The 16,932-nt window shown below is 37.0% G+C and overlaps 1 protein-coding gene across 6 annotated transcripts in view; it reads left to right on the top strand.

Moving 5' to 3' along the window:
* Positions 1-16,932, top strand: part of EPRS1 (glutamyl-prolyl-tRNA synthetase 1) — a 37,684-nt gene that overhangs the window by 17,339 nt on the left and 3,413 nt on the right. For 2 of the 6 annotated variants that reach the window (XM_030269141.4, XM_030269140.4), the window contains 19 exons: positions 568-678; positions 2,189-2,325; positions 3,036-3,243; positions 3,631-3,743; positions 4,357-4,474; positions 4,575-4,949; positions 5,787-6,017; positions 6,693-6,941; positions 7,520-7,750; positions 8,084-8,349; positions 9,356-9,407; positions 10,252-10,461; positions 10,604-10,676; positions 11,424-11,503; positions 11,830-11,931; positions 12,490-12,645; positions 12,761-12,958; positions 13,311-13,484; positions 15,707-15,867. In XM_030269141.4, the coding sequence (XP_030125001.4) occupies positions 568-678; positions 2,189-2,325; positions 3,036-3,243; positions 3,631-3,743; positions 4,357-4,474; positions 4,575-4,949; positions 5,787-6,017; positions 6,693-6,941; positions 7,520-7,750; positions 8,084-8,349; positions 9,356-9,407; positions 10,252-10,461; positions 10,604-10,676; positions 11,424-11,503; positions 11,830-11,931; positions 12,490-12,645; positions 12,761-12,958; positions 13,311-13,484; positions 15,707-15,867 (3,245 nt within the window). The remainder of the gene's footprint in view (positions 1-567; positions 679-2,188; positions 2,326-3,035; positions 3,244-3,630; positions 3,744-4,356; positions 4,475-4,574; positions 4,950-5,786; positions 6,018-6,692; positions 6,942-7,519; positions 7,751-8,083; positions 8,350-9,355; positions 9,408-10,251; positions 10,462-10,603; positions 10,677-11,423; positions 11,504-11,829; positions 11,932-12,489; positions 12,646-12,760; positions 12,959-13,310; positions 13,485-15,706; positions 15,868-16,932) is intronic. The other 4 variants (XM_030269143.4, XM_030269142.4, XM_030269145.4 and 1 more) reach the window with 2 other exon arrangements.

Raw genomic sequence — 16,932 nt, 5'->3', positions numbered from 1 at the left:
ATGTTATGGTATTGCCTTATTATAGTATCTAATGTGTCTGTAGTAAAATTGCAGACTTGATTGGTGCCTCCTCTACAGCCAGTTCTGTCACTGATTCTGCTGGAGTACTGGCCTGGAAAATGAGTATGAGATCAGGTCTTGTGCTGCTGGAAAAAGAACAAACTCCATTAAAAATTATTGCTTTAAATATAGTTAACTAGACAAAAAGTAGCTCAGATGTAATAGCTTATGTGCACAGTAAAACTGTGTCAGAGTACATTTTTGTGTCTTCCATATAAGGCCTTGGATCATAATTTTGGTTACTTCTGCTGTCAGTAGTACCCAATCCAGATTTTACTCAGAGTATTTTACTAAAGATTGGAAATTGTAAAGTATTGCCACTACTGTATTATCACTATTCCGTAGCTTTGGATGAATGTGACATTAAAGCAAACTTTGAAAAAATGCAGTAACATAAAGAATACCAGTTAATATTCCTTTTTTATTTTTTTGTGGTTATTGTTTTGTAAAGCATCTTTACTCTGTCAGTGGCATATATTCATGATCCACCTCATTTGTTTCCTGTAGGTTATAGACCCAGTAGCACCTCGGTACACTGCTTTACTGAAAGATGCAGTGGTCCCAGTAAATATTCCTGAAGCTCAAGAGGAGATGAAAGAAGTGGCTAAACATCCAAAGGTTCGTGCTTTACTCTCTAATATTCTTGTAGTGCAGCTCAGTAAGGCTGGGAAGTACCTTGGCATGAAACAGTCAGGAAGGAGAGCCCTGATTTTGGCTTGCTCAGATAGCATCAGATTTATCCAAGGGGTGCTTTTTTTTTTTGCCTCAGAATTGTCAAAAACTGAGCAACTATTAAACATGTTTGCTCTTTTAAGAGGGAACTCCTTTTGTAAATATATAGAGTGCATATAAAACGTGCCCTAAAAGGCCTCTCTGGAAGCTTCAGAAGAGGTGAGCCATAACAAGCCTGGAGTGCTGCTCAAGCTGGTTTTCCTATTGTTTGATGCTAACTTTCACAGAGGTTAAATATTAAATTTTATTCAAGCTCTGTGGCTATAATACAGTAAACGCTCTTTATCCGTTAACAGTGAGGTGTTTTTTTAGTGGTTTATAAAATCAGGTTTTATGTGGAGAGGTAACATATTAACCTGTTGATTCTGTCAATCTCTGGGTTTTTAATATGACTTTTAAATTTGTATAGCAAATAATGCTTATCAAAAGCTAAGGACTTGCTGATTTGATACTTTTAGTATCCAGTAAACACAGTAATATCCTTTAAAAGAGGAGTGTGTTATTGATACAACTCTTTCTTGTTGCTACAAGTAACAAAGATACTTTCCTTTGAGTTCAGTGTCTCAAATACTGCTTAAATGTCACTGAAAGCATCCCTTAGTTATATTTATATATACTTACACTGAAAAATGAGTGAATATTGCTGAGGCTTTGCTTAATTTCTTTGATTTCGTTGCTCTGAGTGTTCCTGTAGCAATTTCTTGTAACTGAGAGGTAGACATTGGGTTTCCCCTCTTCCCCGTGGCTGATGACAAGGAAACAGGTTTTAAGCAGATGCAAGTGAGAATTGTAACTCTTCAAGGCTCAAAGGCTGTGAAGTTTGGTCAGATACAAGCCAGTGTAGTAAAACATTGGATAGTACCAGTAAATGCTGCCTCTAATACGTAATAAAATAAATACTGACCAAAAGAAACAAATTGAAAACTGACCAGCTGAAAAAGTCTGAACTCACAGCTGTTGGCATTTTTAGAAAATAAAAGTTTGTCTCAATTGTTGAGATACTTCAAAACTGAGTGTTTTGTAAGTGATGTAGTTCTGGTTTCTGTCATTACAAATCTATGCAGCTGAAAGGATCTCCGTATGTATTTCCATAATAACTTTTTAAAAAAACAGAAGTGAGAGTTCTGAAATTAGTTTTGAAGGGAATTTGCATAGCAAGATGGAAACTTCAGAAAAACTTTGGGCTTACCTGTGAGATCTTAAAGATGTATGGACCTTAAGGAAATGGAATATGTTGTCAGTGGATTTTTTGAGTGTACTGTCAAGGGAATGTGGGCAACACCTATGAACAAGAAACTGGAGAGAGCTGTGAAAAAACATTGTAGCTTTGCATTACTGTTATTGTCCATCTTCTGTCTTCATCTGTTACCTTTGAAATGTGAACCATTGTTCACAGAATGCTGACGTTGGGTTGAAGCCTGTGTGGTACAGCTCCAGAGTCCTCATCGAGGGCGCAGATGCAGAGACCCTGGCGGAGGGAGAGGTGGTGACGTTCATAAATTGGGGCAATATCATCATCACCAAATTAAACAGGTAACCTGTTCAATAGCAGATGAAATTAATTTTTGCTTTTCAGCTTTTTGTTGCCTTTTCTTTTAATAGGAAGCTTGTAACAGTAAAGAATTAATGGTTGGCCATACATGTCTATTCTATGATTCTATGTTTTATAAATCTACTTTGAAATACACCATGAAACTGCATTGTTAGCATAGGGTGTCTATTTCTGTAGATTCAGGCTGGAAATCATTAGTCAGTCCTGAATCTGCATGTCCTTCTCATCCAGTGCTCTCCATGATTCTGTGGTAATATTGCCACTGTAAAACAGCTTTTTCAGACAGAAAAAAAAACACCTGGAATGTGAACAACTTTCACCCCATAACAAATACTGCTTTTGCATACTGAGAAACTAAACTTGTCACAGTTTCAGTTGCACAGCTGTTAGGTGGAGAAGGAGACCATTTACTGTCATCATGGTATCTTTGAAGTGGTTGTGTTGAGACAGTGCCAGAATGGGGTGTGCTCTGATAGAGAACATAAATATGCAAAAACTTTTTCCCCATGCTTTTTGCTCTATATTGATATTTAAGACAACAAAATTAATGGAGGACTTAAATGGCAGTGAATGCACTCTTTAATTTTCTATGATTCACACTTCAAAAAGGAACTCTGAACATTTGTTTCTGCAGTATTGAATCAGAACTGATCATTTAGGCTGTACTGTTATAACTTCTGTTTTCCTATAGAAATTCAAGTGGAAAAATTTTATCCATCAATGCCAAGTTGAACTTAGATAATAAGGACTTCAAAAAAACTACTAAGATCACTTGGTTGGCTGAAACTCCACGTGCACCCCTCATCCCAACTGTCTGTGTTAATTATGAGCATCTGATCACTAAGCCAGTTCTAGGTAAAGATGAAGACTTCAAGCAATATATCAACCGAAATAGCAAGGTGAGTTATATTTTTGTCCCCTTTAATTCCACAAAACTTAGTGTTGTTTGGGGTTTTTTTGTTGTGTTTTTTTTTTTTAATTCACTGTTTCTAGTTACTCTTTTTAAAATATAATTGGTTTTTTGTGTCCGTGTTTCTATGTAACCTGTCATAATCGCAAAATTAAAATATGACTCTTGTTTATTCTCAGTTATTACCAGGCTTTTACACATCTGAGATCCATAGTTTGAGTTTTGCATCTTCTTGTTAGTACTTGTTCTGCTGCTGCTGCTGGAATTAAGTAACATTTTGACACTTTGAAAAGGAGGAAATCACCACTATCCTTCTACATCTCTATTTCTTACTGTTCCCTTGCTCTGTTAGACATGGACTGATTTCTTTTAACAGCAAGAAGAACTGATGCTGGGTGATCCGTGCCTTAAGGAGTTAAAAAAAGGAGACATCATACAACTTCAGAGGAGAGGATTCTTTATTTGTGATCAGCCCTATGAGCCAGTGAGGTAAGTTACCTGAGAATGGCCTAAGCAGACTTCACAGAATTTGCTTTAGCTTGCTCTGTTTTAGTGTTCTCGCACACACACACGTTGGCAAGAGTAATGTTGTCTGCAAACATTTTCCCCATGAAAATTGTGTGAGTAATATCTTGGTGGACTGGCATGGCTTTTATTTTTTATTACATTCCTGCCTCTTCAAATTGTCTTAAGCCAAGTATGGTGCATTTGAGATGCACCCTAGCTAACCTGGACTTGGTAATGAGGTCATGGTTACCTTGTGATTTGGAGTATAGAAATTAAACAGTAGTGCTACAGAGTAAAACAGGCATTTTTCCAATTAGACTGTGCACATGCTACTTAATTGTAGCAATTTTTTTAGCAAGCTATCAAAACATCTACATGCAATTATAACATAAACATATAAATATTATAAAAAAGGGAAAAGTTGCATGTAAGAGGAATCATTGCAGATGCCCAGTTACGTAAATGTAGGTAATTACAGCTGTGTATAAAGATAAACCTGCAGTTGTGTGAGACCATCTTTTAGAAAGAGTAGCTCATTTGTTGCAATACATGTTTGATATTTATCTTTTATTCTTTACTGTAAATCTTTTTATAGTCCTTACAGCTGTAAAGATGCCCCGTGCATTTTGATTTACATCCCTGATGGACACACTAAAGAAATGCCAACATCTGGGTCAAAAGAGAAGACCAAAGCTGAAACTGCAAAAAAAGAGGTAAACTGGTGATTTAAGAAAGTATCATAAAATGTATTACTATAAGTCTATTTTTGTACAAGATTACATGCTGAATACTTGGCGGTTTTTTTTTTTTAAGGCTAGTTCAGCGGTGAAAGGAAAATCTGCTCCAGTTGTTGGTCATGCCTCTGCTCCAGCCTGTACTGAATCATCTGAAGGTCACTTGATAGTCTACAACAAGGTGGCTGCACAGGGTGATGTAGTTCGTGACTTGAAGGCTAAGAAGGCAGCAAAGGAAGATATTGATAAAGCTGTGAAACAACTGCTGGCCTTGAAAGCAGAATACAAAGAGAAGACAGGCCAGGATTATAAGCCAGGAAATCCTCCAGTATCTGGAACTGCACAGTCATCAAAGCTTGGGACCTCTGGTACCTTGGACAGTAAAGCTCTGTATGATAAAGTAGCAGAACAAGGAGAAGCAGTCCGAAAACTGAAAGCTGAGAAAGCATCTAAGGTGATGGTTAAAATAATCCTGTGGTTTTGACTGGGTTTGCATAGCCCATTGTTCCCTCTCTGTGGACGTGAATGGGTGCTTATGGATCCAGGGTTTTTATAGTGGTTGTCATTTGGACTGGACTCTGTTCTGTCAAGACCTGTGTTTTCCAATACTTTTTTCTTCAGTTAGATTTACATGACCAATGGTGAATTCCCATATTTCTTAGGCTGGTGTTCTGAAACATGGGCAGAATCTACCCAACAGCAAGAGTTGATTAAGTATCCAATCAAGTCCTTGAGATTAAAATGCCTTGGCAATTTCTTCATTTGTTTAACTTGGTATGGTCAAATTGTATGACGTCACAGGATTTAATTGTTGCTGTTTAGACCTTAAAGCTTCAAAAACAGAAAGGAAAGATCCAGATGCCACCGATTTTTTTTGTTTTATCTTCCTCTCTCTAACTGTACATAGAAAACATTGCTTCTATTAGCTGTGTTATTTCCTTTCTTTCTAATGCAGAACAAAGAAGAGAGGGAAAATAACAAGAGTTTGCCCGGTGGTTAAATAATGTTGATAGTAGTAGTATCTTGATGGCATCGTAAAATCTAAATTAATTTATTGTTATAATTTTACTTAGGACAGTTAGGGTTGTATATCCCTTAAGAGAAGTTACTTTGTTAAAATAGGAAATTAGTACAGAAAACTTCTCTGAATAACTCTACTAAGTACTTAGGAAAATGGAATAAGTGCACATAAACTGCAGGTCTTTTTATGAAAGTATTTATGGTACTCTTGGGAGTCTTATGTCTCTATATCTTTGTTCCTCCCTCTTTCTGTCCCCCTTTCTTCTTTCAGGATGAGATAGGTGCTGCTGTGGAAGTCCTTTTATCCCTAAAGGCAGAATATAAGCGACAGACAGGCCAGGAGTACAAGCCTGGGAGCCCACCTGTGGCCTTTGTCCCTCCTCAGTGTTCTCCTGTTCCCACTCCTCCATCCCCATGTCCAGTAGACAGCAAGGCTCTGTACAGCAAAGTAGCTCAACAAGGAGAAGTGGTCCGCAAGCTCAAATCGGAGAAAGCTTCAAAGGTGTTCTACCTGTGGATACTTCTGAGTGGAACAGTGTCTCCAGTTTAGGCTAAAAACCAATGCCAGGTTTTGTGAAATTTGAGGGGCAAAACATAATCTAGTTCCATGAAGTGCTTTCCCAAATTCTCTTGAGCTGCTGATATGGCTGACTGCATGAGTTCTGTGTTAGTGCATGGAAAATAAATAAGTTTTTTTTTTTTTTAGTCATGCAAGATAAGTGAAGCAGAGTATAGGCAGTAATTTGAAAGAAGGGTTGTAACTTATAGGCAGAATGGCAGCAATAAATTTGGGAATTACCTGATCATGGCCAAAGAACCATTATTTTTTCAGAGTTTCTGTATTTGCTGCTATTCTCTAGTGTGCAGCTCATGGACTGCTATAACTGGAGGGGGACTAAGCCAGCTAAATGGGAGACTTTTATAGCACAGAAGTCAGCCCTTTACCTACACTACCTGATTTGGTCCTTTGGTGTACAATTTGTAGGTGTTCTGGCTAAAATGTTTTACCACAGAACTTCGTAATAACAGCTTGTACTCACAGGATAGCTCTAGAAGTTTTATTACAGCAGCTGTGTTAATGCCGTTCTAGTAGAGCTTGTATTATCTCAGCTATTGTGCTACACCTTTGTTATTTCTACCCTTATCTGCAACTGCTGTTTTTCCTCTCTTGCTTCAGGAACAAATAGATGAGGCTGTGAAAATTCTTTTAAACCTAAAAGCAGAATATAAACAAAAGACAGGTCAAGAGTACAAGCCTGGAAATCCACCCTCAACGCCTCCTTGTCTATCTTCTGCTGCACTTCCATCTCCTGTCTGCTGCAGTAACTTGGCAAGCTGTAGCTTAGTGGATGGCAAAGCACTTTATGATACTGTAGCTGAGCAAGGTGAAGTGGTACGCAGACTCAAGGCAGAGAAAGCTTCCAAGGTACAATAGGCATATGAGTGAGCAGTTGTAATTGTAATCACATTTGGCCACTGGGGGGAAATCTTTCACCAAGCAGTGATCAAGCTCCTCTATATCCAGGTCATGCATGCTCTGATAATGCAAAAAAAAAAACAAACCTGTTCTGGTGCTGGATACTTTTCTGTCTCAGATACACACAGTCAAACTTACTCTCTCATCTCTAGGTGAATAGGCACGAGCATGGCAGATACCGACCTTGCAGAAGTGTTTAATATATTTTACTGTCTCCTGCTGTATTTGGGACAAGTGACTGTTCAACTATCTGGTGTGTTGCAGCAATAGCAGGACTTTTCAAAACTAGACAGCTTCAGTGATGGTTGTGGAAAAGAACATGAGACAAACTGCAGCTTTTTAGGTGCTTCTGGGGGTGGGCGTTTCTGCCTGTATTTCCACCTTGCAAAATCAGTTTTGGTGTTGGGTTGTTTTTTGGGGGCTTTTTTGTTTGTTGGTTGGGCTGGTTTCATAGCGTGATAATCAATGCTTCTGGCCAGTTCTCTTTAATTCTCACCAGTAAATCTTGCTATTTGTCCTCCACACAGGATCAAATAGATGAAGCAGTAAAACTCCTCCTTTCTCTAAAAGCTGACTACAAGGAAAAGACTGGGCAGGAGTACAAGCCAGGACACCCACCAGCAGCTCAGGGGACTGTGCCTCAGGCATCAAACACAGCAGCCAGTGGTCCAGACACTCCTGAAGCTAAAGCCCTTTTTAGCAAAGTAGCTCTTCAAGGAGATGAAGTTAGGAAATTAAAAGCAGAAAAAGCAGACAAGGTAATAACATATACACTGTAGTGTAAAAATGTATATATGTATTGAAATCTAAAAATCTCTTTGAAATTCAGTGTTATTGTGGGAATTAGAAATGTACATTTAAATAGGCAGCATTTGAATTCTGAGATCTGAAACATTCTTTTAAAATTAGATATGCTGTCAGATATGGTCCTTTAAAATGTCAGCACATTAAAGTTAAATACTGGCTTATGCAGATTTTTCTGCCAACAGTCTGTGAATGTGCATAATGCCATATAGATTTTTTTTTTTTGATAGAGCCATATTATTCCAGCGATTTCTCTATAAATCTCTTTTTTTTTTCTTTTCCTCAAGGAAAAGATAGATGTGGCTGTTAAAGAACTTCTTCAGTTGAAGGCCCAGTATAAATCTGTTGCAGGAGTTGACTATAAACCAGTATCTGCTACTGGTGTAGATGACAAAGATAAAAAGAAGAAAGAGAAGGAGAACAAGTCTGAAAAGCAGAGTAAGCAACAGAAGCAAAATGATGGCCCCAAAAAAGAACCTTTGCAAGGACAGAGTGGTAATGAGCGCTCCTCAGATGGATCAGGAGAGGGCCAAGGCCCTAAGAAACAAACCAGGTAAAGATGTAATCTTTAATCTTATTGGATAGAAACATCAACTGTCTACCTCTGTTCTAAACCAGGTTTAGAGTTTGATATGTGTCTCATTTCACTTAAATTGTGGACATTTGCAAAACAACTGGGTTGATTTTCATATTCAGGATTGAGTCAAAAGCAAGTCACCAAAGTTTATTTAGTGTCAGTTGTACTTCAGCATCTTGTATTGTTACTGTCACTGAAAAGTTTTTGTGCTTATTGTTTGCTTCTGTAAATGTGCTGCTGTGTCTTGCTCAAAGTTTAAATGTCTTTTTACGGTGTATATTATGCAGCACTATGCATTTCCTGTTTCATATACATAAAGTATATATTAGAGACAGAGATGTGGTTATTTTGTATAGAAATAGTGCCAGAAAAACTTTATTTCCCTCCTTTAAAGCTTATCTGTTTATAGAGATAAAAAAACTTTACTTTTGTGTTCTGTCATTTGAGTCTGGTGAGGTTAACCTTCTTTAGAATCCTGTAGTTATATTGGTTATCTTTATTTTGAGGTAGGGTCAATTTTCTGTCTCAAACAGTGTGACTGACATTCACATAAATGGTGAATTTGAGCTACATGTCTTTCTTGAAATTGTAGCTACTGGCTAGGTAGGAAATGTTTAAAATAAAGAGTAAAACAGCATACACACAGGTCTGGTTAATCTTAGGTTCTTACTGGACTGCTTACTGGTGGTTGGGTTTTTTAATTTGTTGCTGTGAGATTCTTTGATACAGCCATAGTGAGAATTAGAAGTTTTCAAACTGTACTAAAACATTGGAGGTGTTCTTATTAAATATTCTTGTTAGGGTAAGGAAATACTAGCAACCCCCACCAGCCAAAACTTAGCCTTTTGATGTAAAACTAAAACATTCTATTTCACCTTATTATGCCATACCTCCTGCCCCAAAAGAAAAAAGAAAAAGGTTAGGATAAGTTTCATGGTTAAATGCTGAACAGCTCAAATCTGGTTCTTTTGTCATACCATAGGCTGGGTCTAGAAGCTAAAAAAGAAGAAAATCTTTCAGAGTGGTTCTCTCAGGTAAGTGCACATCAGTTTGATTTAATTGTTTAATTCTGTTATAAATCAGTGTCTGGAGTTTACATCTTTCTGCTTGAGTTTATTTTTTTCCAGTACAAAGTGTTTGTTCTCTTCTATGTCTTGTGTTGTTATCATGGTCTTAAATAGAAGTGCCTTGGAGGAAAGAGCTGAATCAATTTAGTAAGCTGTAAAAAGGGTGAGTGTCAACCACCCAACCTCATATATATGGTATATATATGATTTTCTTCATTCATACCTGGATTCCTCTTTTGTCAAGAGTAAAAAACTTAATTGAAATTACAGGAATTTCACAGACCTGAGAGTTTTATTTCAGCTGAAGGTGATGCATAACAAAATTTAATATATGCTGATACTGACCAATTTTGCTGGCTTGTGAGATTGAAAACAGCCCAGGTAGAGATGATTACTTAAGATTAGTCTTGTTATGAGTGATTGTAAGTAGCTGTCAGTGGTGTATATTTCCTATCAATAATATTTTTTGCCTGTACTCTAAGGAATAAAAGTCTCTTCTGACATGAGCTAGAGACATTTCTTACAGAGGTGCAGTTTTTGTGTTTCTGGAAAGTAACTATAGTTTCTTACTTGGATTCATGAAATTCAGTTTTAGTTAAGTGTTTACAGTACTCAGACCTATAATTAAACTTAATGTTTCTGGTTAACCTTCTCTAGGTAACACAACTGACCCTAGAGTATATCTCAGCTGCTAACAATTTGAGCAGTTTTAAGTAGGAGACTTCTCTTGAATTGCATAACACACACCTGAATTACTGAATGTTCTCTGTGTACAAACTGAAACTTCGGCCTTTGATTAATCTTTTGCAAGGTGATCACAAAATCAGAGATGATTGAATACTACGATGTCAGTGGCTGTTACATTCTTCGTCCTTGGGCTCACGCTATTTGGGAAGCCATCAAAGACTTCTTTGATGCAGAGATCAAGAAACTTGGAGTGGAAAACTGCTACTTCCCCATGTTTGTGTCCCAGGCTGCCCTAGAGACAGAGAAGTCTCATATTGCTGACTTTGCTCCTGAGGTACACTTCAAAACTTTATTTTAGTCTGACTGTAAGAAAACCCAACCACTTAGTCTGCAGCTGTGTATGAAAGTAAGTTTGGGGCTAGAGGATTTTCTCCCAAACAAATTGTTTGATTTTTTTTGTTTTCTCCTTTTTTTAGGTCGCTTGGGTCACAAGATCTGGGAAAACAGAACTGGCTGAACCAATTGCTATACGTCCCACAAGTGAAACAGGTGGGTCTCTTTTCATGTAGTTTGGTTGTAAACTTATATGTGAAGTTCTGTGTATAGTGTAGCTGATAGACAAGAGTCCCTTCTGAAAAGTGGGAGCCCTCATTTTTCTCCCACTCTTTATCTTGTTGCTGCTCATAGCAAATCCACATTATATGTTCCCTTAAATAGACACTTTTAGGAAATGCAGACTTCTTCAGGAATTTTTTCATTAATATCTTGAAGACTGACTTACTTTGTCTGAAGACACATTTGATTATTTGGTTTATAATGTTTATAAAAAATTTTTTTCAACTCATAATTCACTTCAGTTTTGCATGTGTTTTGACAGTAACTGTTACTCTGAGTAATTTAAACAAGCATTTTAAGACCTAAGCCCGCATGAATTTTTAATTGAGTCAGGTCTAGTATAGCATCCTGAAATCTTGAAGTCAGGGAGTCCCTATTTGTGAACCCAGGTGTATTTACCATACTGTAAGCCAGTGATTCAAACCCAGTGTCATTAAATAATAAGCTTTGGATTGTACTTTGACCAGCAGCAGCCAAGCTTTTTTGCAGAGACTTGGGATAAAGTGGAAATACTCTGATGAAAATATTATATATTAAGACAAAAAAATGTATTTTAAAGGAAATGAAACATAAAAGCATAATTCTCACAGCAGAGAATGTTAAGTTTATATGTAATAGAAAGAAAAGTTTGACATAAATATCTTTATTGTGTGGAGACTCAAAGCTGCTTTCTTTTTACAGTCATGTATCCTTCCTATGCAAAGTGGGTGCAGTCACACAGGGATCTTCCTATCAAGCTTAATCAGTGGTGCAGTGTTGTGGTATGTGTACACAATTCCTGAGTACCTCTTTTTATCACAAGTGCAGTGTAGGACAGGTGTTCTCTGTGGACTTGGCATGATCATAATGGTCACAGCAATATTTCAAGGCAAAATTATTACCATGGTTTATATGATATGTTTTTCTCAGTGTTTCTAATAAAACATTCTTTATCAATGTGCATGGTTGATTGTATTAAGTAGAAATCTGTAACTAGTTGGCTTTTTTGTCTTTATTGAGAATTTTCTAATACTTGCTTATAAACATTATTTTTAACAATAATTTGACACTTCATAGTGCTAAATTTTTTTTGCTTCTGCCCCTACAGCGCTGGGAGTTCAAACATCCCCAGCCTTTCCTTCGCACTCGTGAGTTCCTTTGGCAGGAGGGTCACACAGCATTTGCAACATATGAAGAAGCAGCAGAGGAGGTAAAAGCAAATGCACTGGTGCTTCTCCTTTCAGGAAGTTATCTTACTCCATAGCAACACAAACAAATCTTTGTACTGAGACCTTGAGGAAATGTTTTTTTAGAGAGCCCTTTTAAAGGCCAAGTTTATTAGAACCCATTTTTTTCTCAGATGTAACCCATTTCTGAGGCTTCAGTCTCTACAATCAATATAGGGAGTTTGAAGAGTGTGATATATAGTATGTGCTTTCCTGAAAATTATTTTTCTTAAAATACTTAAAAATCAATTTTCCTTAAAAATTTAAATAATGCATCCATGTATTTACTGCTAGAAGTTTTAAAACTTTCTTTGCTCAGTTTTAAAACTTTCTTGTTGTCTGTCATGACTTAGAGTTGTTGCTTTTTGATTCAGGGAAAATAGCATCCAAAGTTTAAACTAATTGAAGAAATCTTAGTTTCTAAACAAAATCTTGAGAGAGTGTCAAATTTTTAAGATTTCAGACCCTGTCATGTAAAAATATTTCATGATGTAACAAATGCAAAATACTGAGTAATTCTGAAGATAGTTTGTTCATCGTAGGTGCTGCAGATACTTGATCTCTATGCTCGGGTGTATGAAGATCTCTTGGCAATACCTGTTGTGAAAGGAAGGAAGACAGAGAAGGAGAAGTTTGCTGGGGGGGATTATACAACTACTTTAGAGGCATTTATATCTGCCAGTGGAAGAGCTATCCAGGTATTTACCTATTAAAATATTTTTTCATTAAATATAGGAAGATTAAGTATTCAAACTGATGCTTGATAGACTTAGCTTTCCACTGAATAGAATTTTCTGTGTGCATCTATTTCAGGGAGCAACGTCACATCATTTAGGGCAGAATTTCTCAAAGATGTTTGAAATTGTGTTTGAAGATCCCAAGAAGCCAGGAGAAAAACAGTTTGCTTATCAGAATTCCTGGGGCATTACAACTCGGACTATTGGTGTAATGACAATGATTCATGGAGATAACATGGGATTGGTACTCCCACCTCGTGTAGCCTGTATTCAGGTGTGTAAAAATGCCTTAAACTGCTTTAGTTTCCTTTCTTCTCTTGGAATTCATGAGCATTTTATATCAGGCAGCTGGAAGACTTAATATCGGATGGATCTATCTAGTTACACAATAGCTGTGTGAAGTTAATATAAATCATTAGGATACTTGTGGTGGACCAGTCCCCTTTGATAGTTCATCCATTTGAAGTAATGTTATCTGTGCCATTAGTATGAAAAGGGAAATATAGCTTTCATTTCTGAGAGCATGAAGAAAATTGCTGGAATATAGGGCCACAATTTTGGTTTCAAGTTTTTTATAACTATGAGCTAATTTTGTAGCATAAAGTACATGTCCTGTTCTATTGCAGGTTGTAATTATTCCCTGTGGTATCACAAACTCCCTTTCTGAAGGCGACAGAGAGGCTCTGTTGAAGAAATGTAATGAATATCGTAGCAGGCTGCTTGCTGTGAACATCCGTGTCCGGGCTGATTTAAGAGACAACTACTCACCTGGCTGGAAGTTCAACCACTGGGAACTTAAGGTACTTTTCCTTCCAGGAGGTGTTTTGAAGCCTAGGTGAGGGGCATATATGAGGTATGCTATGTATGCCCTGTGTTCTGAAGGCAAATGTATTCTGTAAATTAAGAATTGCTGCCTGATAATCAGTGATTGTGTTTGTGAATAAATGAAGAAAAGATGTTTTCTGAGACTTGTTCTGTTTGCTAGGATTTCCATGTCATTAGGGATTTTTATATCTCCAGGGCTCTATGTATATACCTAAAAATTTAAATTAGGAGCATAAATTACTTGCATTTTTTACAATGAGTACTAATACTTCAGTGTGTCCTGACTCAAAGCAGAGCCTTCGGTGCATACAGCAGAACAGAGAAGATAGACCTGCGATGGCAGCAAAGAAAGGAGCAATTTTTTTGTTTCAAAATTGCCATGTTCCTGACATATAGCACTTTAGAGGAACAGTTCTGCTTCCTCTAATACAAGAGGCTTTTACAAAACAGAAATAGTGAGCAGAATAAAACAATGGTAATAGTGGTAATTAAAAATTTAATGATGTGTTGAGTGTTGTTATGAAACCATATTTTTATTCTGAATTCAAAATCAGCTTCAATATGTTAATCTTCAAAGTAACCTGATAGAAGTGACCCAAATTGTTCAAAGTTCCAATTGTCTCAAAGTTCTCTTCCCTTTGTGTAACCTTTTTTTTTTAATGGAGCTCTAATACCATGTTGGAAAAATTTCTAAATAAAATTAGGTTTTTCGAGGAGGCACACAGCACAAGGTAAACTTGATGCTTTTCATAAAATCTACTAATGTGCCCAACATAATACCTAAACTGCATCTTCACGCTCATTGCAGGAGCAATACACTCGTTTTATTGAGTGTGTAAGGAATTTCATAGGGTAAAAAATGTGAAGGTGCTGGAATAAGAAGTACAAGAATTAACAGGAAAATGTTTTGGCTTATGTACTTTTCAACTTAGCAGACTTCTGATGTTGCTTCCTAGAAATAACCAAGTCACTGGTTCTTCTTTTGTATTGTCTGGTATTAGTTTGAGGGATCATGAAGTATTCTTTCACTGAGTAGTATTACAATTATAAGTATTGGATACTCTCTTCCAGGTTTTCATTATGGAGACAATGTTTTGTGGGCATAAACTAGAATATTCAGTTTGAATTGCTTGTTGAAAACAGTTTTGAATAGCTTTTAATGTAGCTGTGCAGCAGTAGTAGATAGTTCATTGATCAGATGGATTTTACTGTATTATTCACCTTTTTAGCATAAATAAGGTAGTGGGGGCAGAGGGAGTGTAGGGAATCATTTGGAAGCTGTGAACCTGAGGAGATTCCAGAGTACACAATGCATAGAAAGCTTGGGTACAGATTTTGATTGTCTTGTTCATCTCTTGAACACTGTGCAATGGTTTTAGCTTATAAACTTATTGATTCAATTTCCTTGCAGGGGGAACAATTCTCCAGAATATATTTGCATTCACTCTTTTAATTTCCTGTGAAAAAATGTGAATATTCTGGGGTACATGTTAGGATGTAGAGAAAATAAGTTACATGATAGGCTCTCAACTGACTCTTTTCAGTAACATGGGAAATATTTTTGTCTCATGGTGTATTGGGGATGAGAAATTACATCTTACCAACAAAGTTTATAAACTTTGATATGATAAACTCTGATGTACTTGAAATTACTTGCTTTGCTAAAGCAATTAGCTGTTTGTAGTCAAATATCCTATGCAATTAATGTTGATATTAGGCTGTATTTAACAGAACTTTTGCTGTTTGCTGTTAAAAAAAAATACCTGTTGAATGCTACTGAAAGCATTATTTGAAAACAGAATTAAATGTATTACTGGATGAACTAGAACATTATAATTGCTGTAGAAGTCTTAATTATTCAGACTTAAAAAATATGATTTGCAATATGTGGGATACATTAGTGCAGTTTCAGGTGCTTCATGCTTGCACTTGCATGTTTGCACTGATGCAGTCTTCAAGCTAGTGAAGCAAGGTAGAAGGCACAAGTGAAGAGAATGTGGATGGGAAAGACAGAAATCTTAAAAGCTTTGTAATATATCATGATTTTTTTTTTCCAAGGAAACTTAAATGTATCAAGTGACCCTGTATTAAGACTGGACTTTAAAACAAAAAAAAAAAAGAGCCACAGAGAGAGAGAAAATGAACTCTTCTGAGAATTACTTCTTAATCAGAACATCTAATTTTTTTTTCCATGAAGGGTGTGCCAGTCAGGGTTGAAGTAGGACCACGAGACATGAAGAGCCAACAGTTTGTAGCTGTTAGAAGAGACACAGGGCAGAAGCTGACATTGTCTGAACATGAAGCAGAAGAGAAACTTAAGCAGATCTTGGAGGAGATCCATGCAAACCTTTACAGCAGGTAAAGTAAGAGTTACAGTAAATGGCTCTGCTAATCACAGATGCCTTTCATCTGTCAGAAGAACTTCTCACATTAATGGTTTATCTGTGGAGAGAGACAGGTTAGGCTCGTCTTCCTGTTTGTGTCATGTAATTTTCTGCCTCTTAAACTCCTTCACATTCAGCGATAGAGGCTGTCTGTTGTTCTTATGAAATGGAAGGTAAAAGGTTGTGAACTTGCTTTAAAAAATACATCCACGAGTTCACGTGTATTATTAATAAATAAATACACCATAAATAGGTGTGACCCATTGGTCATTATATGACCAATGACCTTAACACTGCCCAGGGAAGGGCAGCAGAGCTGGTGAAGGGTGTAGAGCACAAATCCTGTGAGGGGTGACTGAAGGAGTGGAGGGGTGTTTCTTCTGGAGAAACATAAACTCAGGGGAGACTGTATAAATCTCTACAACTACCTGGAAGGAGGATGTAGCCAGGTGAGAGTTGATCTCTTCTCCCAGGTAACTTGACAGAACAAGAGGAAAGAAATTACCTCAGGTTGAGCCAGGGGAGGTTTAGATTGGGCATTGGAAAAAACGTATTCACATCAAGTGTGGTCAAGCATTGAAACAGGCTGCCAGCACAGTAATGGAATACTCATCCATGAAAGTGTTCAGAAAACATATAAATGTGCATATGGACATGGTTTCATGGTGGGCCTGGCGGTGTTGGCTTAGTGGATGGAGTCAATGACCTTAGAAGTCTTTTCCAGCCTTAATAATTTCATGATCTTTTGTACAGGATTCATTTGTGAAAGATACTTTTGGTGCAGAATTTTGAAAGACACAAAGCTGTCCAAGTAACTTCAGTAGCTGAAGTTCTGTGTCCAGAAGTGTATTTTAAGACCTTATTGACCTTCACAAGACTGTTTTCTTGTATGCAGTCAAATACTTTTGAAACTGTTGTTGGCCCTTATTGCAAATGCCAAAATCCCTCACAGATCTGTTATTGCTAATTGTTGTTTTTAAGTCCACCAAGAGAACAGAGTGTTGACACAGCACTGTGGCAGATGAGCTTTTCTATTTCC

The sequence above is a fragment of the Taeniopygia guttata genome, chromosome 3 (assembly GCF_048771995.1).
Source record: "Taeniopygia guttata chromosome 3, bTaeGut7.mat, whole genome shotgun sequence".
In the NCBI taxonomy this organism is placed as follows: Eukaryota; Metazoa; Chordata; class Aves; order Passeriformes; family Estrildidae; genus Taeniopygia; species Taeniopygia guttata.
This window is presented reverse-complemented; position numbering and strand designations above follow the sequence as displayed.